General features: G+C 42.0%; 2 protein-coding genes across 2 annotated transcripts in view; one reads left to right on the top strand and one right to left on the bottom strand.

Moving 5' to 3' along the window:
* Nucleotides 1-22,537, bottom strand: part of snd1 (staphylococcal nuclease and tudor domain containing 1) — a 187,530-nt gene that overhangs the window by 86,062 nt on the left and 78,931 nt on the right. The window lies entirely within an intron of this gene.
* Nucleotides 16,511-22,038, top strand: lrrc4.1 (leucine rich repeat containing 4.1). Its single transcript, XM_042224187.1, has one exon. The coding sequence runs from the start codon at nucleotides 18,721-18,723 to the stop codon at nucleotides 21,577-21,579; it is 2,859 nt and encodes a 952-aa protein (XP_042080121.1). The 5' UTR covers nucleotides 16,511-18,720; the 3' UTR covers nucleotides 21,580-22,038.

Below are 22,537 nucleotides of genomic sequence, written 5' to 3'. Positions count from 1 at the left end.
GTCACCAGAGCAAACTGTTAATGTCTTGGCACCCAACAATACAGGATGCTCCCAGAGGTCCAATGTCAATGCCCCAAAGGGTCAGAGCAATTCTGCCTTTGCATGAATTTCACAAACAATGCATACAGACCGCATTATTGTCTTTGTTTTGTCTACTATACCCCAGTTTAAATGCAGATGGTTCTGTCTGTCGTGCATCTCGAAAGGGGGGAAAAAAAGTGGGGAGAAAAGGATTAAAGCCAGAGTTCTGTTCACAGTCTAAGTGACTGGCTGCACTGAGAAAGTTAAATATAAGAAGAACAGCTTTTCTTTTTAGAGAACGGCTTTGAAAAACTAAGAGTTCATAGAAAACGTGTCAGAGTAGAGACTGAGAGAAAGAAATCAAAGGTCAACAAGGAATCGATCAGGGCAGAATCTGCTGCTGTCCTCCAAAACAATCTACTGTAGACTATCATACTGTGTATTGCTGACTACACATAGCAGTTTAACTGAAGTATTATCAAAAACAAATCCATCTTTTTGCCAGCGACTTCACATGAGAAACCAAAGAATGACTTGAATCACTCTATCATGGTGGCAGCTACTTTGCCATAAAGAGCCCTTCAACAAGTAGTAGATCTTACCATTGAATTTAGTGAATCTAAGACCGAATAGTGCCTTTTGTAACATTAATCAGATTCATGAAAAGGTTGTAGTAAACTGCATGAAATTGAAATGCAGCCTGGTTGGAACCTGCAGGCCTTCATGATGCTCGTTGATCTTTGTGATGGTTTTTCTTTGATTTCACCTCAAAGCCAATACATGTGCAACAGTTACAAATCACAGAACCCGTGGCCCCAATACAATCAAAGGGTCAGCAATACTGTGCAGCATAAAACCTTTGCCAGAGTAATGATGACCCAAGAAGGTGCAGCATCAGTGTATGTCGCCAAATCTGGTCTGATAGCTCAGTAATGTTGTCAGGATGGTTGATCCCTTGAGTAACAAACAAATCTTTCAAAATCCACAATCTGAAACAGTTACAAGTGAATATTGCATTACTTATAACAAAAAAAACAAACCATTTTGCTATGAAATTCATTACATTTTTGAATGGAAGGGTTGCTTTTTTGAATTGTGTGTAACGAGAAAAAAAGGGTTAACAAAGTATATATGATAAAAGCGACAGCTTCAAAGAGGGCTTGAAGATAAAAAGGTAACACTACAAGGGTCAGGAAAACTAATCATGCTAAACCTGTAGCTAAATTAGTTTATAGATTATTTGTTATCCAGATGAAAGAACAGCACAGTCCTTGCATAGCACAAGACATAGCTGAGAAAGAGCAAAGCTCCACACTGGCCCTAACAGCCTGGTTATTAAAATCAACAACAGCAATAACTACAATCCATCTCATTTTTAAGGAAGGGGGGACATGGCATTCGGGTCGATGAATATTGAGCTACATTTGTAATATTGCTAATATCATATAATTCCCCTTAACTGGGTGTCGTGAGGGTACAGGTGGGGAAACAAATTGAACTGAGCTCTAAGTTATTGAATGGTTGTTAAAAGCACACACACATCTGTGAAAATCATTAGTTTACAACAATTTTCTTTTCTGTCAATATAACACCATGATGTAGCTACCATAGCTGTGAATAGATACAAAGGGGTTTTACAAAAAAAACGAGGCTCTCTGCCAACACTGGATATTGTCCTTTTGTTTTTAAGCATTTTTCACTTAGTTCCCAGAGCTACACTGTGCTGTGTGTTGAGATGCTCAACTTGTCAAGACCCAAGGGTACAGGAAACCCACAGCAGTTCAAATCTTCAAGTCGCTGCCTAAAGCAGTGAAAAGCTTGGCGGGAGCAGTCAAGTCACATTGAGCAAATTCAGGGGTGGTCGAAATGATTGGAGACCACATTAAGCCACATTACCTCAGAAAATGACAGCGTGGTTTTTCCAGATCCATTCACACGTACACCTTTGACTGCATAACCAATGAAGTAAAGCCACTATTCTGCAATCAATGAGCAATGAACAGTATAGCAACAAAGAAATATAGGAGGTTCAAAAAAAACCTATAACAATAACAAGGAGAATAAAAGGTAAACGCTAAAGTGGTAGCTCATATTGTTCAGCTGACCAGTGCAGCTCATCGTATAATATAAACTGCAGGTAACGGCTCTAATCATGAAAATGATTTAATGCAACTGTAATTTAATCACATGGAGGTTTTTCTTTTTTTTCAGCTTTCAAACACACAATTGTAAAGCTGCTCGCTTTACAATGAAAAAAAAAAACAACACTCTTTCCTCCACTACATTACAAAACTATGTTTTTTTCTCCCCAGTGTAGTTAACAGTGGATACATTCTCATGGGGGAAGAACCCCCCTACCCCCCACCATAAAAGAAAAAGCCTCAGGACTGGCTCGATTTATAAGCGTGATGTACTCTATGGGGTAGATGACTCATTAACAACACTCAATCAATCCCATTTACTATTTCCACCCAATGCGGCTTATCACTATGGGCGATGACATACATGTAAAAGTAAAAGACAATGACTTATGAAACATCTCTACAGTGATACTCTGCAGTAATATCCATCACACGAGCAGCTGTTTCTTCACTCCACTTGCAGCAGCTTTATGAATCAATTTAAGATTTCATAATGGAATTTTAAATATTTATGATTCTGTGGCTGCAGTGACCCAACTGCAACCGAGTGCAATGATAGTGATCTGTCAGGAAAACAGTGGTGTTACTGGACATCTTAAAGCACTGCCAGTTGTAGACGACGACAGCCTTAAAGAACAGATGAACGGAGGCTAGATGGAAGACAAAAAAGAGTGCAGACTGACAGCAATAGCAACATCCCCACGAGACCAGGCAAGACTTAGACATGGTGATCAACAGAAAGAAATTGTGAGGCGGTTTGGTTCATTATTTATGACTGGCCCAAAGTACCTACTTGAATTTCCTCTCACTTCAAGAGAGATATAATTTCCAAGTAATAACTGAAAAAGTGTTCAGCGTACCGACAAAAAATCTTTAATACAAAGTTATATTGCGAGTGAAGAAGGGAGGGGGAAAAAACCCAACAACAACAACAAACAAAAAAAACTTCCAAGGCACTGAGACAAACACTTCTACACCTACCGGCATAGTGGCGACGTTATTATGGCTCAATGACCTCAGGGGGGAAGAGATGGCAAGTGACAGAGAGATGGGGCACGGGGCAATCACGGCCAGGCCATCATCATTTGTCTCTACCTCTTTTTCTATCCTCTTTCACTAGTTGACAAGGCAAATGGCATAGCCAGCCTGTGTCACTCAAAAAGCCATTTCTGTCCTCCCAGACCATGCTTGTGCTGACAGAGTATAAGAACGAGAGTGAGAAAAAGGGGAGGAAAAGCGCCGACAGAGGATTTTTCAACATGGCTTTTTGTCAATTTCTGTGTGCTTGTCAAATCGAGAGGCAGTGCCTAGTTGCGGGGCTGGTTGGAGAGTTGTTAGGCAGAGGTTGAAGTTTGAGTGCGAGAAGAGTGGTAGCGATGAGCTGCTGAAGAGGTACTCCTGTTTGCTATAGACTAGTGTTGCATTAAAGAGTCGACATTACAGGTTGGAGGCCACCAGGAGTTGGGCAGAAGGAAGACGTTCCTGCTCTGAACACGTTTATTCTAGATTCACATGTCATTTCTAAAGGGCTGCCATAAAAGCACAGTCAGGTTTAAGTGGAAAATTATACACAAGACTGCAGTGTGGCAACTATTAGAGGTCACATTAAAGCCAGTTAAAATGAATCTTTCGTGGCAACAGGTAGCCAGAGATCACATATATAAAATCGGAAATGATATGACCCCATTCAGCTGCATAAAAGAGAGCACCTCTTGAGACAAATCATTGCATAATCATCCGTCAGTTTTGCCAATCCAATTCAAGCTCGCCGCATATTCAATCACATAAATGGCAAGTGACGATCAAACAAATTAGATAGGGAATTGAGGTGGGTGTTGGTGTGTGATTGTGTGTGAGCGCAAGATGGAGGGGGTAGGACAGATTGAATCAAGTCATGCTTACTTATGAGCCATGCAGTTAGTCTGTTGCTGGCCTGCAAACGATGATTCATTGGCAAATATAATTTGTTCTCAATTTTCCATCTTCAGCTGCGCGGTTTGACCAGTCTGACTAGTACCCTGCACACAGGAGTTTATCTAATCAGCGTGTGTCAAATAAATGAGATAAGAGCCACCCTTGCACCTGGACTTCATTAGCAGATCCACCTTTAGGTACACAGTACTCAAAGACAGATCAGCTAAATGGAAGGTTAGGTTGTCTCATGCTAGTAACTTTACTCATATTGGGTAAGCACATATAGTAAATATTTGGGCCATACTTGGAAAAGCACAAATTCTTGGACAACAGTGCTTTTTTTTTTTTTTTTTTTAAATCGCCAATTTGAGTTTGAACCCGTTACAACTGCTTACCGCCTGCACTCCCGAACACACTGCATAGGGAACTATGCAACTACAGCAACTATATCCACAGAAAGACAATTTAGCTTCTCCCGGCGATTCTTAATATTTAAGGTAAGTTTCAGGCTGACATCATTTTATTGCTGTGACTTTTGTCCAGTCATCACTTTCCTCTTTTTATTTTTAAACTTATAGGGGAGACCGGGGATAGTTGTAACGTGGGTCAGTTGTAACACTTCCAATTTCTCCAATCAGGGCTAAGTTTCAAATGATGTGACTCATCCTGTGCATGCCCAACTCAGTTCTGCTATCACATGTGAAAAATCAGCACATTTTGTCAAACACAGACAATTTAACACGAAAAAAAGTAATTTGTATGCCAAAAAGTAAGTTTTTCTACTTTATTTCAATTTGTAATAGCATTATCTGCTTTGCAGTTAAACTCATCAAACTTAAATTATGTTATTTGTATGTCTATGGGGATATATTCTGTGTAGGTCTTTAGTGCTAATGTTTTAGCCGTTGGCTGTAATGTTAGCTAGTTCATGGCTATAGGAGTCTGGGTCAGTTGTAACAGCAACAGTCTGGGTTAGTTGTAACAATAATGCAGATGTTACAACTTACCACACTATTACTTTAACTTATATTAAACAAGTTGGGGCAACGACATCAGCAGAGAGAGGTTCACTGGTCGCATTTGTATATGCGGTTAATGCCATTGGCAACACAATTCCTCCACTGTTTGTGTTCCCACACATACATTATGCAGACCTCTGTGTCAGAGATGGACTCAGTAAGGAGAGCTAACTGGTAGTGGAAATACAATCCAGGAGTTGGGTGCAAGAAACAGATCTTCCTCGGTATCCATCTTACTGAAGCACTGTATAGCAAAACCATCAGCCAAGGTAGCAAACATCGATATAAAAGGATAATATGGTGAATTGCGATGATGGAGATGAGACCCAACTAATTTTTTCAGTTCTTGTTTAACGAGTTTAATGCTTCAACTTAATTCGGTATCCAGAGATAGTGTAGGTTATATAGCGCCACTGAGCAATGTAGGATCAAAGTCTTAAGGTTGAAGACCTAACCAAAATTATGACGAATATTCAGGATTGCAGAATAATTCCATAATTTTGTCTTTTTTGGGTGTTAGGAATATGCTTCAAAGCTAGATTTGCTGTCATTCTACTGTCACAGGTTTGTGCACACACAGCTACATTAAATTGGATAAGTAAGTGCATTTCATGTGTTGAAATAAACAAATGATAACATGTTTAATGGTTTTGTTAGTTAACCCTTATTTACTATTGGTGTTGATCATTTCACCCCAGGATATGTTCAATTCTATACCCCACTATGGGGTTAATTGTAACATTTCACTCTTTGTGTTTGAGACCATACCATGCAATGGGTAATTGTGCTGCAGAGAAAATAGCTGCACTATTTAATAGCAGAGACATGTAAATACTTTGCATTACATTTTGAATCCACTACCTTAAAAGAGCTTCAATTTACAGACAGAAATGTCAAAAATGTTACAACTATCCCCGGTCTCCCCTATTCCATATTCTATCGCGATATTTCTTTTTTTTTTTCTTTTTTTTTTTTAAATCATTGCCTTACATTATATCGGTATTACCGTGAACGGTATAATATGGCCCAGAGTATCAGTAATATTACTATTATTAGTAATATATAGTATATATTAGTAATATATAGCATGAGTTTATGGACTGCACATAGTTCAGTTTAATATACAGCTGTTAGGTATCAGAAAAATAATAGTGTAAAAAATTATTATTATTATTATTATTATTATTATTAAAAGCTGTCCTTCTCATTTCTGAAGCGGAAATTTTATATTAGGCAAGAATAGGGAAACTTTTTGATTTTAAAACAACCACAATAACGCACTACAGTGGTAAACAACCCAGACCTGAACCCTACTGGAAAACACTTAAAAGCCAGACCGGTGCTACAAACTAACCAATTCTACCATAAAACGAGGCAACAATCTCCACCCTGAACAAGCTTGGCAACTAAAAGCATCCAGTTGAGGTGCACTAAGCGTTAACGGACACTTAACCAAATATTAGTGTGGGTGTATGTAAATATCTGAGCCTGTATATATACACTTTCGCCCTGTGTAGATTAGAGGAAATCGAAAACAAATTTCAACTTGTAATTCCATAAAAATGTATGCTGTACTGTCATTTCACCCTGGAAGAACAACAGTTCAAAGAAGTGATTAAAAGCTGAAAATTACCATCACATCCATGTCCATGATAAGTGTATGTAAACTTCTGACTGCAACTGTATGTTTAAAAAAAAAATCCATTATTTATAGTAAAAATCTATTAAACTCTGCAGAAAACAATACGAACAGCACACAATTATGCACTTTGAAACACTTGGCTTACAAGGTACCATTTCCAGCAGAAGTGCTTTTAACACCACCAGGTGTGTGATATTACAATTATGCTTCCAAACAGGATGGATAACACTTGATTCAAAACAGACAGTAGTGCACACACTCTTCAAATTCAATTTCAACAATGCGGCCACAGGCAAAAGCAGACACCAAACTACCATTCCACAGTGTCAGAGTCACAAGCAGTGTTGGGATGGTTACTTTTAAAATGTATTTCACTCCAGATTACAGAATACATACCTCAAAATGTATTTTGTAACATATTCCGTTACATTATTCAATGAGAGTAATGTATTCTGAATACTTCGGATTACTTAATATATTATCATGCTTTTTACAACTACATGAATGTACTCTTGCTGTGTAATTTATTACTATTACTGAAGGTTACTTTTCTCGCGCATATATAAAACAGGTCCGCAGCTCTGAACTGTAGTAAAGGGACCTCTGGCTAATAAGTCGGGTTCCGTGTCAGGCTCGTAGCCAAAAACTAGCTTTACTTTGTTGTCTGGGTCAACTTTGCTAGCGAGAGAGAGAGAGGCGTTGAAAGGCTGCTCCAACCAAACTTATTGTTTCGGAGGAAAACACGAACATAGTATACAATCGAGTCTTAATAGCTTACTTACAACTGGACTCATCAGGCACTCTTTTTGGCTGCAGAGGTTATTATTATATTTACATGCTTGCTCTTGACATGGGCTGTGAGATTGAGACCCAGGCATTAGAGCCTCTTAATGCGTGTTTTGTTTGGGTTTCCACCGGCGTGTTACCAAAAATAGAGAGGGCATAGCCTAACATATGAAACAGGAAAAGACCGCCATGTAATCCATTTATTTCAACAAAGTAACTGTATTCTGAATACCACCTTTCTAAACAGTAACTGTAACAGAATACAGTTACTCATATTTTGTATTTTAAATACGTAACGCCAGTCCATGTATTCGGTTACTCCCCAACACTGATCACAAGCTATTTAGGCAATTTTGTGGCCAGGTCAACACTCATGCTTCCCAGACTTACTGGTTGAGCTACATTTTAAGAAGACCCCATGTACATAGGCGTTTGGTTTATGTTATTTTTAAATTGATGGGGGGAACAAAAGTGGTGAGATCAAATATTTTCTCCTAAGAAAATTAGAACTTCGGCATCTTAGTGGCTTTATTCATTTTATTTACTCAGTAATTTATTCCTGAGTAAAGCTGAGCAACAAACTAATGGATAGCAGAAAAGTGTCAGGAAACTAGAGCAGTTCGAGTGTCAGCAAAGCCATGTGTGGAAAAAAAACAAAAAAACATCTGCAGGCCCCTCATTTAAAACTTACATACATACATCTGAGTTAACATTTTATAGCCAGTTAGATGTAAGAGAGGTCAGTGGCATGTGCACGTGTTCCTTTATGGACTGTGATAATGACATTACGTATCTCAAAAGCAGAAACTTACTGAGAACCCCTGTAGCATTTCTAATCACTACAATTTGTTTTTGCCCTTATCACTATATGAAATTCAGATCTATCATATTATACAGTAAATTAAAATAATAGAAAAAGTTCAAAATGATAACTTTCAGCGAGATGTCAAACAAAGAGAGACGAGAAAATGAAAGTTAAATCAATGTCCGCCTTGGGAAATTACCACTGTTCATCCATGTGTCAAACCAGGTCTCTATGTTAGTGTAGTGTAGTGTAGTGTAGTGTGTGTGTGTGTGTGTGTGTGCGGCGGGTGTGGGGGGAAAAGGCAGACACAACAATAAACACAACCAGGGTGTAAGTGACCTAGACTGATGCTATCATTCAAAGGCCTGGCAGAGCGGACAGAATGCAACCTGGTAGGGGGACTAGTAGGCAGTGGCCCGTGTACAACGTGGATCTATAATATATCTGGATGTTTAAAAAGAGCAAAAACAAACCAAACCCCCCCAAGAACTACAAGAGACAAAAGCGCGAGATAATGGTATGCACGCTAGTATGACATAGTAAGCATGACAGCTTTACATGTGCAATGGTAACATCCAAAGGTAATTCTCAGCATGCTTAAAAAGTCAAAATCCCCATGGTTAAAGAAAAGCCTCACTCTTCAGTAAGCCTATTCCCCCGCTATCATGCGAAATTTAAACATCTCATTGCATCACTGTATGTGATTGTGTTTGAGACAGAATCCACCACACGGATAACCTTTAGCTAACAACACATTCTGTCACACAAGGATGAAATAAAATAAAATAACCCTCAAACAAGCAGTATTTATATGCATGCACTTAAAATTCTGACATACCAGAAACTGAAAATTGGCCTGCAAAACGCGCATATGCACTTCAGCACACTACTGGGAACACAGGGTATTAAAACTGCTGTTAACCGACTCTTTTTTAGCGTTCTGCTCAGCAAAAGTGAACAAAAAGTGCTAGCTCCCAAACAAATCGTGCTCGTTCCATGCTGTGCAAATATGTCAGTAACATTACGTAGCCGTCATCAGATTCATAAGCATGTAAGCTTAGCACACTTGCATCGACACACTGGCACGTCATGTCAGCCAGATGTCTACCATTTACCAGTCACCCATTTCGCTTTCCTACACATGCTCAGGGAAAGCTAGCCATACCCGTTTTAATCCCCTAAAGCTATGTAGAAGTGCTAACATGTGAAAAGGGATTAAAGGCAAAATAAAGCTGTGTGTGCATGTGTCTCAAATATGGCTGCATTAGCAAGATTTCGTACGAGGGCCAGATGTAGAGTGAAATCACTTGCGTGTAGAAGGCTTGAGCATTTGGTTGAGCTTGTTAATTTATCCCAATGTTTCCAAGTTCTGCAGATTTTCTTCTTACTCAAGACCACAACGCTACTTAAGATTCAAGTACTGTTGAAAAAATGTCAAACCTGAGTGGGAGATTGAGATTTTGTTTTCTTGGACATCAAATTTCTGACATGCACACCAACATTTCCTTACTTGCTTTTACCTATATAAACACATGTTGCCATGGGTTGTGGTAATTTCAAGCACTCAAATTGGCATCCTAACCTCAGCTCTTCTTACTGGCTGTAAGTGGACTGCGTGGGAGGACCTGGTTCTGACAGAACTGACTGTTGTGTTATTGACTTCAGTTTAGAAAGTGCTGCCTGATGCTTGCTTCCTCCCTCCCTATTTTCATAGCCAAGACCCCTCACCACCACCACCACCACCACTACCCCAGCTTACCTTTGGGGGAAGTCCCTGATTGCATTGCTAAAGAAAACAAATTTAAGCAATGCCACGGGAACGGGAGTTTAGATGGGACCAAGTCCATTTGTACAGTGTGTATGAGCTGGATGTGGTTTTTCCTTGAAACAGTATTCCTTTCCATTTTTTCCCCCAGCGTTCTTTCTTTCATCCCAAATATTTGCTTTTCCTCTCATTAATTTTTCTCTCTAATGCTTCCACGCTCATTTAGCAATAATGTTAACGTCCACTCAGGTGTCCCTTTCTCAATTTTCAGCCCTTCCCATCCAGCATTGTCTCCAACCTGCTTGGGCAAACAGCTGCTTAAGTATTGCATTGTTGGATGCCGCAGGTACACCAAGCATTTGATGCTGTGCTGGATGCACTCATAGATTAGACACACTTAGCTAGGCTTCTCAAATCCTCCGTACCAAGAGGAAAAAAATGCAAAGGAAAAAAGGAAAGAAAAAAAAAGAGGGCAGAGAGACAGAATGCTCCACGGGAAAAATACTTGGCTTGGTGGCGAGTTGTCAACATTCAAGACAACACACAAAAATCATCTCCTGTACACACACTCATTCTAACATACCACGTTTCTTTTCTACAAGTAAAATGACTCCCTCACAACAATGACCTCAGAGCTCCTTAAAGTATACTTAAATATATAAAGTGTGTGATTCTCATTATGTTCACATGGCAGATCAGGGTTTATTTGAACACAGATAAAGTAGAATGGCAACTATCGGTAATGAAATCCAAATTGGATGCATATTAGAAACAGACTGTGTTTACTCCCTACCTACCTATCATCTGCTTTCCATCGCTGGAAAGCCACTGAAAAGCAGCCTTTAATATCATGTGTAGTCTGCACCAAGATATCTGGTGTGGGGCAAAATGAAAAGGTTTGTAAACACAAACACAGAACTAGAAAACCATTGGGGGGAAAAAGGAATACTGGCCTCAACATGGACACCTTTTATCTGCTGGATAAATGAAAACTTGTTTGTTTTTTTGCCATCACTCGGTCTGTGCTGTAACAGACTTTAGTAGGAATAAAAGCAATTGTTATGGTCATCATGGCACCGTGTCCACATCATCCGCTTGAAGCACACTGCAGCCGCCTTGCAAACAATACGTGCTGTTCCTCCTGCTCAGAAAAACCACTGCTTCACCACTGAAGCAGGAAGTCGAAAAGAGTGACCGTGGAAGTTTTTCCCAAGTTTTCTGCACAACTGATCTTACCCGAGTCTTGCATCAAAATTCCCTCTGCACCATGAAGGGCTACCTGTGCTTCTGGCATTGATGTATCATGAAGACGCCTACAGAGACTGACCTGTTTGCACACGTGTGCCTCCACCCTGACCCCGCCAGCTACACTGCACACGTAAGATTCCAAAAATTGGCAGAAAAACGACAAGGCGGCAGTGGCGAGTTTATTTTGGGGCATGATGCTGTGCAGTATGATGACAATGGTGAACATAAACTGCCTGTAATTCTCCCTTAGACAGAGCGCTACACAGATCCTTGTGATTACCCCTGTCGTAGATGAACATCAAAGACAGCAGCAGCTACTATGATTTTAAGAAGAGGGGCACCGCAGAAAACAAATGCAGCTACTTTGTAATTGGAGATGAAATTTTATTAAAGTATGACTCAGATGATGGCATAGTCGTTCATGACCACATTACATGTTAGTAATGGATTTATTTTGATCATATAGAGAGATATGTGCATTTAAAGGCAAACTATTTTCAGTATGTTATATGCTATAAATACAGTGCATAATTCCTGGTATAGCTCTAATTTGATTTTAAAACCAAAACAATTTAATGAACAACAAGTAATTCAAAATCCAAAATAGGAGAATGTAATGTTTCACAATAACATCTTACAACACTGTTTCTGTTTTGACCTAAGTAATGGAGGAGAGGGAGGGGGATCTCAGGGTCTTTAGAAGTAAAATATTATAGGATATTAAGCTCATCTCTCTGTGGTGAATTAGTATGTTTTTTACCTTCACATTGCTCAGAGAAATCAATTTCTTTCACCTGGCAGTTGGCAAGGCAACACTGTGATGAACGCGCATACAGGGATGCTCTATGAATCCTAATGGGGCCAGCTGACTAATGACGTGGCCAAGGCGGGTCATGGAGGGCATTAGCATATGGTGAGGAAAACATGGGGAACCAAGGGCATTTTAGCTCATGCTTGGCACATTATACTAAGTCAAGTTTAATATGGAATATCAGTATTTATAATTAGCACTTAATTAAAAATTCTATTCTGAGTGAATATGGCTTTAACCGGTAAAATGAAATGAAAAATCAAAATTAAAAAGGTTCAACAGTCTTATCCAAATGTGCATGAAGCATCTCCTGCTATCTATCCTATAGCTATCTTGGCTCACGCTGATTGGGTTACCAGTGCTAACCTAACAATATCTTCTCTTCTGCTTCCAGCTATCACAGCACTAGAGCTAATCCCTGCTCTGGCAGCCAGTACGAACACAGCTAACCATAATGAAGCCCATTAGTCTGGAGACAATGGCTGCTAGCAAAGCTCAAATGCTGAAAAACACTGGATCATAAAAAAAGCCCATCTTTTACTCTGTGCCTTCAGTTGCTATGACCTGATATTGCCCTCGCTTGAGAGAGCACCCACAATGTCACAGACACATATAGAGCATAAAATGAATGAGCAAACACAATTAATGTGAGACAAGCCTGCAAATACCAGTCGTGAAAAACACTGTAAACTGTATTCCTTTAGAGTAGGAGAGTGAGAGCAAAAGCAAAACAGGGAGAAATAAGACTTCCAGGAAACATAAAAAGAACAAAAGCAGTGTTAAAAGTAACAAAGAAAATGAGAAAGAGGACAGGTAGAAAGAAAAGAGTGATTAAAAGTAGCCAGAAAAGTCAAAAACAGTAAAAGTCTAATGTCTTAAAGTAAAAGCAAAATAGTTACTAAGAAAAAAAATGTTCAACCACTTTTCTTTGCTTGATTAAGTTCCCTGCCAGCTTAAACCGTTTCAAAGAAATATGCCACCAAACCATATTCCATGAAAATGCAACACTGTTAATATGTGGGATACAGCACAAGGTGATCAATATTCCTATGCTGTATTGACTGGAGGCCACACAAGGTCAGTGAAAGCAAATTAGCAAGACAGATCAGGTACTGCGATGAAACAACGACCTGAACAGATGGAAGAGGAAGCCACTAATAAACCCTACTGCCTATTATAATCTCTTGATACGCTGGCATATGATTTGTGTGTGTCTCTTTGTGATGAGAAAACCAATAAACTGAAAAGGAAAAAAAAAAATCCCCACCAAGCAGTTTAAGCCTTCACTGGGACACTGATAGCACTGCATGTGTGTGTGCGTGTGTGTGTGTGTGAGAGAGAGAGAGTGCAAGTGTATTGCACGTAATCTCTAGCAGAATTAATTCCTAGAAATTAAAATGAAAATGGAAAACAAACTGCCCAATAATAGGGCCTTTATCTCAAGGTCAGCATCACAGAGTTTAGGGTGTCCTTATGAGCACATACTAAGGTACAGGATGATGGCCTAGAATAAACGGACTTAAAACTAATACTATGTTAGGGTGGTCACTACTATGATATAGATTCATAAACACAGAGAAATAAATGAATACAATTTATAATAGCTCTCAAGCACAAAGCAAATTGTAAAAACAGCGTGCCCCTTGTCTCCTTGAGAAATGTTTTCTGACTTACACGTGCTGACAGAAAAACATATGTGGATTACAAAGGGCTGTGAATTGTTGATCCCAGCAATGACACAGGCAATGCTATTGTCATTAGATCTATCAATCAACCTTTAATCCCATTGTGATTGTTGCTACACCATACTGCAGGTCATTCATCCAAACAGGGTTCACACACACACACACACACACACACACACACACACACACACACACACAGGCTAACAGACAGGCTGCCGACCTACATGTGACTGGCCGTAGCCCAGATTTGCTAGCACTAACCCCAGGGGATGGGTTCTGTACTGATTACATATACCCCTTGAATATGCTGGCGGACAAACTGCACCAAAGTAGGTCGTGCAGCACCCTAAACTACAACCAGTGCCCTCCTGGCCTGGTGCAGCGCTTGGCTCCATAGAGCTTTGTGTGAAGCAGTTAGGGCAGGGGTCGCACACTAGGCGATTGGGCCTGGCATGACAGCGTGAAGGTCCCACGTATCTGACAGCTCATCAAAATGTAATCGTTCGGCAAGTCCAGAAGGTGAGGCCTGACAACACCCATCTTGTCAAGTCAGTGCATGTTAAACTGTGAACATATGAGACCACTATATGACCTGGATGTTAGCTACTATCCACCATGGATATCCTGGCATAATCTGAACCGCAAAAAGAGAGTTTTGCAATTTCAACATTGGCTTGCACCACCAAACAACTGATTTAGATTCAAGTATACTACTAAACTCGATTCAGCTTGAGAAAAATACACATATAGATTGTTTTTTCAGGGGGGGGGGGACTTGGGGAAAACCTTGCAGTGATTGCAGAGCTTGGCCGGCTATCAGGCTGTTTTGGCCATTCTGGGGCAGAATCAAACTATAACGCAAAAGGCTGCCCGCTTTTGGTCAGTGGAGCATTACAGCATTTGGCAGGGCATGACCCAGGCTCCATCAGTACTGAGAAAGCGGCGTATCCACAGAAAGACAAAAATTGAGCAGGAACTTTTTTTTAAAAGACAGCTAAGAGAGAAATGGACAGGATAAGGGCCAAGAGGCGAGAGCTGCCCTTGCAGTGGTGGTCACTCTACGGGTCAGTGGATGATTCTGGTTAGACATTAGTCCAAGAAGTACTGTCCTGGGTGGGTTAAACGCAACCTGAACCCATTCTGGGTCACTTGCTCATGAAACAGTGGCACACCACACTTAAGAACAGTGCAGAGGCAGCACCCGACACAAACAAAGGAGTGCCGTTATGCACACAGTAGTAAATTTAACTTCTGTACCTAAAAATCACATCTGCGAGCTTCCATGTCCAGCTTACTGCTCCAGCATGCTTGTTTAAATGCAAGTGCATTATCTCACATTATCAGTTGCTTGGAGAATGCACTAAAGAAGCTGCAGTACACCTGCGATATCATGCTCTGCAAGCCTGCGATGCTATGCAATCCCAGAGGAAAGGAGACGAAATAGCTTTTCTTTCATAATACTGGAAAATCTCCCCTATACTCCTGTGGCTGCCACCTCGCTGTTACATGTGCTTCATTGAAGCCTGTTCATATTCAACTGCAGTGAAGTCAAGGAGAAAGTCTGTGTGTGTATAATATAGGAGTTGGCTCTATACTCCTGTGCCAGTGGGAATAACGTACTGCGCTACAGGCAGTGTGACCTTTTCTAGCTCGTGTGCCTTCTCTCTCCTCCCTCTTTTTGTCTCTCTTTTTTCACACGCTTACTCTCTACCTTGGACACGAATGCACACACCTAGCAGCAGTGTCCCAGCTAGCTTTACCAAGCATAAATTACCCACACTGCTACCTTGTTTAATGGGCATGAGGCTCGTGCAAATCATTTGAGGTAGAGGGTTACAGGACAGTCTGCTTCATTTGTTCTACCTCTCCCACTTCCATCAGGAAGGTAAAGCTTGTCTTGTTTTCTCTATTGTGCCTCTTTTAACATGACCTTTATGGCTGTGTGCTTTCCGGGGCGACAGTTTGTGCTCAAATTGAGGGTTAAGGCCTGCCTGTTTAAAGTGCTCTAACTACCTTCAAAGGCGTATGACGTGGAAGAGGATGGAGAGTCTCCATTATATACAATGTACTTCACTTTCCAGTATTTATTTTCCAGTATTCTTTTAAAGAAATTCTTTGATTTTAGAGTCACTTCTGAAGTCCTACTGCAGTCCCGAGTTGAGTAAAAGTATCTGATTATGGATTTAACAAAGTAAACTTTTAATTTCCTGCAGCTGAAGCAAGAAATAGGGATTATACTTCATTCCAACCTGTGAAACAAAACTAAAGATGGAATTTGGTGACCAAAAAAGTTGTGTAAACTTGAACTTCTAAGAGGCTTCATGTAAAAAAAAAAAATAGCCAGCCAGTAGAGTGACACAATGACAGATCAGGAGTGAGCAAAGTGGGAAAGATAGTGAGGAGGGTGAGGGTGGAGTGGGTGGAGGGAGTTAATGCACATAACACACTGCATCAAACCCAAGCACCGCTCCAAGCAGGATGCGTCAGCAGTCCATTCATGTTCCTCTATTTTCCACGAAAGGACGAGGCAAAAAGAGTGAGAGCAAAGAGAGCTCAAGTGAAAGGAAAACAAAGATAAAGAGTGAGGGGGCTGAGAAAAGATAGAGAGAGAGAGAGAGAGCTTGATAAAAGAGAGGAAACCAGAAAGTGAGAGAAGCGGTGACCCATCAGCCTTTCCTTACCACCAAAGCAAAACTGGAAAGCTTTGCCAGAGTCGTTGGAATGTTTGGAGTACTGCTGGGCACGAGGGGGTTAAAATATGGTTGCTGTGGGGATGCCACTGTCCATCTCTGACTTGTGCTTGGACAGCCTGTCCATTCCCCTAAGCCACAAAAGCCCCAGAAAGCCACAGAACAAGAGACTATGAGCATTAAAAAAAAAAAAAAAGGAGAGCGAAGGACAGCAGGAGCAAACTGGTTTTTGAAGAGGTAGATCTCTAAAAAGGTCTGAGTGCTTTGAGCTCACCCAAATACCTCAGGACACTGCAGAGAGTGTGAGGGAGGCAGGGAGAGAAAGAGGGTGTGAGGGAGAGCAAGAGAGGGTGTGTGTGAGAGAAAGAGAGAGAGAGTGGGAGATAGAGAGACGGTGCACGCTCTCTCTTTCGCTGCTACAACGGATCCTTTCCACATCGACGCTGCTGTTAACGTCACGCCTGTAAGCCGCGCTTGCCCAGCGCTTGCCTTCTCTGCCTTGCTCCTCTCCCAGTTGGACGCTGCATTTGCGAGGGGGTGCTGATCACCACAAGAAAAGGAGGGGGAGAAAAAAAAGAAAGAAAAGAACTGGAAACAAGAAGAAAAAAGAAACAACCCAGAGAGAGGAAGGAGAAACTGCGCGCCATCCCTCCTCCCTCTAACCCACCTCGATCAACCCAGCTACAATACCCCCACTCCTCCCAGCACCCCCTTCCATCCCCCACCCCACTCCCCCTCTGAAGAAACTGACGGATTATTGGGAAGTGCACGGGAGGCAGGCTGCAGCTGCTGCTGTGTGTGTGCTCGCTACTGCTGCTGTATGCTTCGTGGGGATGGTGTGTGTGCGTTCGCAATTGCTGCTGTCGCCACCGCGGCTGCCGAGGCTGGAGCATGTGGCTAGTTAAGAGGAGAAAGAAGATAATGAAGGCTGTGTGTGTCGCCTAGCCTTTTCAACTGCTGCCAAGAGCTCCCCAGGAGAAAAGGAGAAAAAAAAATTAAATAAAGAAGAATCAAGTGGACATGACACTGCGTTGAAAAGGGGAGCAAAGAAAAGAGTGCAAGAGAGGGAGAAGGGCTGTCAGACTGACCAACCGACCAACTGATTGACTACTAAAAAGTGAAAAGAGGAATACAGATAAGGAGGACTGGTTTTTTTCCTGTTTTTTTAACCCCTCCTTTCCACTACAAACAAAAAACATAGAACACTGGAAAGGACTGGATTTTTTTTTTTTATCCTTCTGTAATTGTAATTTCTTCTACCTCCCTCCCTCCTTTTGTTGTTTCCTGCCTTGGGTTTTGTTGCACAAAACAAAAAACAATAGTGCGTGTGCATCTCTGTGGTTGCCTGGACTATGGAGACCTGGCTAAGGTGTTTAACGGGGGGATCAACTGTCGGATTCCAAGGACAAGCAAGAGAAGAGGAGCCGACAGCGAAGAGCGAGCAAGGGAGCACTGCTGCTTTGGGAGCCTGACTGGATTCCTAGCTACAGTCGTTTCCCCCCTCCTTTTTTTTTTTCTTGGTAATCGGCACGTAAAGGAAGAAAAACATTCACAAAAAGGCCTTCGAACCTTTCTCTTTGGATGTATGGATTTACAAAAGGGCTCATCTTGTTTAAGCTCTTTGGCACTGATGCCCGTTTTGACAGGGCAAACATAAAAGGTTTTCTTTGCTGCTCTTGGATATAAATACATCTGATGCGAATACATCAGCTCTTTCTGATTGCAAAAAGGAGGGAAGCTATATATCTCAGTTCAAGGACCTGTAATAATAACTTGAGGTAGGTGTCTAGTGTTTCAAACCCTCTCTGCATCAATTTGTAACACCCTCCCCTCCCCTCTGTCTTGTAATACGGTTTTTGGTTGCTTAATTTGCCATCATGTTCTTCTCATACACATATTTCAGAAAAGCCAGTCCTCTCCACCACCCCATTTCTTTCTGCCCCTGAGCACAGTTCATGGAAATAAAATCACCCCTTAACTGAGGACAGGTCGAGTCCTCTTGCCCCTTAGCAACCACCTAAACCCTTGCTCTCCCCTTGCCCACATCAGTTCCCTTAACCTTATTACTTTGGCCCCATAAACAGTACTGCTAGCCAAACAGCTAATTTCCTTGCACCCACACCCCCAAAACACCAGCCCCAAACATCCCCATCCTCCCCCCCAGATGATGCTGAATTATGAACGTGCCACATCATGAGTCTCCTGGGGCGGGTAGCTGTGCATCGTGCCAGGAAAGCCGCCCTGCTCTGTGTAGTCTTCCTGATGGTGCGAGCGTGGAGCAGCGCCTCCCTGGCCTTGGCGGGGGCGGCGGTGTCTCAAGGACCCCAGGGCTGTCCACCGCAGTGTTCTTGTAGTAATCAGCAGGGGAAAGTGGTTTGCACCCGTCGTGGCCTCACCCGTGTCCCCCCTGGGATTCCTGCCAACACGCGACACCTCAATCTAATGGAAAACGCCATTGAGGCGGTGCAGGCTGACTCCTTCCGCCATCTGCACCACCTTGAGGTGCTCCAGCTTGGGCGAAATGCCATTCGGCAGATTGAGGTGGGCGCGTTTAATGGACTCACCAGCCTCAACACACTGGAGCTGTTTGACAACCGGTTGACGGTGGTGCCCAGTGGGGCCTTTGAATACCTATCCAAACTAAGAGAACTATGGTTGAGGAACAACCCCATTGAAAGTATTCCTTCCTATGCCTTCAACCGGGTACCCTCACTCATGCGACTGGACCTGGGAGAGTTAAGGAAACTGGAGTACATCTCAGAAGGAGCTTTTGAGGGCCTACAAAATCTCAAGTACCTCAACCTGGGAATGTGCAACATAAGGGGTGATATGCCAAACCTAAGTCCCCTCAAAGGCCTCGAGGAGCTAGAGATTTCTGAAAATCTCTTTCCAATGATAAAACCAGGCTCTTTCAAAGGTCTGCGCTCATTGAAAAAGCTATGGGTGATGAACTCTCAAATCACAGTAATAGAGCGCAATGCTTTCGATGACCTATCTTCACTGGTGGAGCTTAATCTTGCCCATAACAATCTGAGCGCTGTGCCACATGATTTGTTCTCCCCGCTCAGGTACCTGGTGGAGCTCCACCTCCACCATAACCCTTGGAACTGTGGTTGTGAGGCTGTATGGTTAGCACGCTGGCTAAGGGAGTACATCCCTACTAATTCAACTTGCTGTGGACGTTGTCACTCCCCTGCGAGCATGAGAGGTCGACAGCTGGTGGACGTGGACCGAGGTGAGGGTGCTGCAGTCCAGTGTTCTGCACCATTCATTGCTGATGCACCAAGGGACTTGAACATCTCAGCAGGGCGAGTGGCTGAGCTTCGATGCCGCACAGCTCCAATGTCTTCAGTGCGCTGGCTCCTACCCAACGGCACTATACTGACACATGCCTCTAGTCACCCAAGAATATCAGTCCTCAATGATGGTACCCTTAATTTCTCAAATGTCCTTGCAGTAGACACAGGCACCTATACCTGCATGGTCTCCAATGCAGCTGGGAACTCTAATGCCTCAGCCTACCTCAATGTGAGTGCAGCTGAGCTTAATACATCCAACTTAAGTTACTTTACCACAGTGACCGTGGAGGTCTTGGGGCCAACCACTGAGATGCCCAAACCTAAAACTACAACAACCACTGCAGCTGCTGCAGGCGCTGGTGTTGCTGGGGGAGGAGTAGGCCTAGGGACAACAACTACAACTGCCTCTCCTTCTGTCTTTCAACCAGTCTTCATCTCCACCCCAACTGTACTGTTGCAAAACACCGACAGTCCACCAGGGGCAGCTAAACCATCTGTGTTGCCAGGAATTCAATCGACTAACAAACCAGGCAAGTCTGGGCCTAGCCTTGATGAAGTGATGAAGACTACTAAGATCATAATAGGCTGCTTTGTGGCAGTGACACTATTGGCTGCTGTCATGCTCATTGCCTTCTACAAATTGAGAAAGCGCCACCAGCAGAGGAGCACTGTGGCAGCTGCCCGCACTGTTGAGATTATTCAGGTGGATGAGGAGGACCTTCCACCACCAGCATCTGCAGCCCAAGAGTCAGCTCTCACATTGCCTGAAATCCGAGACCATAACAGCATACACAAGTTGGACTTTATCAGCCACAAGACTGACTACAGCTTTCACAAACCCAAGGCTGAATACAAACCCCAGCCTGATTTCACACTTCACAAGCCGAAGGCTGAGTATACCACATATAAGCCAAATATGGACTTTAGCAGCCACAAAACCATCACAGATTACAACACACACAAATCTACGCCGGATTTTAGCCTTCACAGACCAAAGCCTGACTGCAGCCCATTTAGACCAGAATATAGCACCCACAAACCTAAAGCAGAATACAGCCCTTTCAAGCCAGACTTTGGTACTCATCCAAAAACTAAATCAGACTACAGCCCATTCAAACTAGATTATAGCACTCATCCCAGGCAGAAGAGTGACTTCAGTCCATTCAAACGGGACTATAGCACTCAGCCGAAACCTAAACATGACTACAGCCCATTAAAATCCGACTACAACACACAACATAGACCTAAAACTGAATATAGTCCATTCAAGCCTGATTTTGGTACACACCCAAGACCTAAACCTGATTACAGCCCATTTAAACCCGACTACAGCACTCAGCCTAAATCCAAAACAGAGTACAGTGCCCAGAGATCTAAAACAGACAGTACCTACAAAGCTAAGGACCACTACACCCCACATAAAACTGCAACAGATTACAGCGCCTTCAAGACTGACTTCAGCCCCCACAAAGTGGATTACAGCGCCTTCAAGTCTGACTTCAGTCCACAAACTCAGAGACCTAAACTGGATTACAGTCCACATAAACTGGACTACAGCTCTCATAAGGTGGACTACAGCACTCTAAAGCCCAAATATAATACCTATAAACCGACTGGCCATGGGGCTAAATGGACAGACAACAATGTTGGGAACTCTTTGCCGCGAACCTTGCCCAGTGCCATCACAGCAATGGCTGAGCCCTATGTCGTAAAAACTCACAACAAGGAGAAGGTACAGGAGACTCAGATTTAAAAAGGCCCCTCCAAAAGGCTCTCACCCCTTTTCCCAGTTTCCTAGCTCCTACTCACCCCTCTTTCACACGCCCCTTGTCCTTTCCTCATTTAAAATCATGCAATAGAATGCACAACGAAAAAAGGACAGGACATACTTTTGTACAGAGTGCAAAACTTAAAAGACTGATGATTTCTTGTTGTACATGCTTATAAATAAATATATATATATGGACGAACTAAAATTACCATGGGTTGGTGATAGAGAAACGTATATTAAAAAGAAATTGAAACTATTTTCTAACTTGTAACTTCTATTTAAAATAATGAGTTGTTTAAGATGCTGTCTTGACTTTGAAAAATGAGGGTAGTCTTGTTTTAACAGAGGGCATTCTGTGTGATTTTTACACCATGCTACAGAGAATGCAGTGATAAGAAAAAAGAATATTTATACAGAGAAGACTTTCTTTAACAAAATCCGGGAAAAAAAAAAGGTCAGTGTTGATCTTTACAGGTTTATCTTGTAAAAGCACCAAGAATTTGTACTGTGCCAAATGTTATAAATGCAATAAAAAGGATTTTTGGAAGAAAAAAAAAAGTATTAGAAAGAGATGTTTTTTCCCCCCCTTTCTCTTCTTTTCCTGGCGTATACTGTAACAATCAGCCAAATGCTTTAGACACTGCAGTAAGATGCTGCAGCTATACTTTAACTCTAAGTGTGCTGAATGAGTCAGGCAGAATGAATCATGGTGCACAAGTGGATGGGGTTTTTTAAAATATCCCTCCACACGTCCTATTATATTATTTACAGCAACAATCTGCTATTTTTTATTTTTTGCTTACTTTTTGTTTTATAGCCATGAGTGACTGTCATGATGCTTTTATCAGCCTGTGGCTGATCAAAGCACGCATTTGATGAAAGTTTAAGTTCAACAAACATGTTAACAGGTTAAAAAGAACTGATGGTCTAGTCAAAGAGA

The sequence above is a fragment of the Haplochromis burtoni genome, unplaced genomic scaffold (assembly GCF_018398535.1).
Source record: "Haplochromis burtoni strain Fernald_Lab_line unplaced genomic scaffold, NCSU_Asbu1 Contig_131, whole genome shotgun sequence".
Lineage (NCBI taxonomy): Eukaryota > Metazoa > Chordata > Actinopteri > Cichliformes > Cichlidae > Haplochromis > Haplochromis burtoni.
Note: the sequence above shows the minus strand (reverse complement) of the source record. Positions and strands in the feature narration are given on the sequence as shown.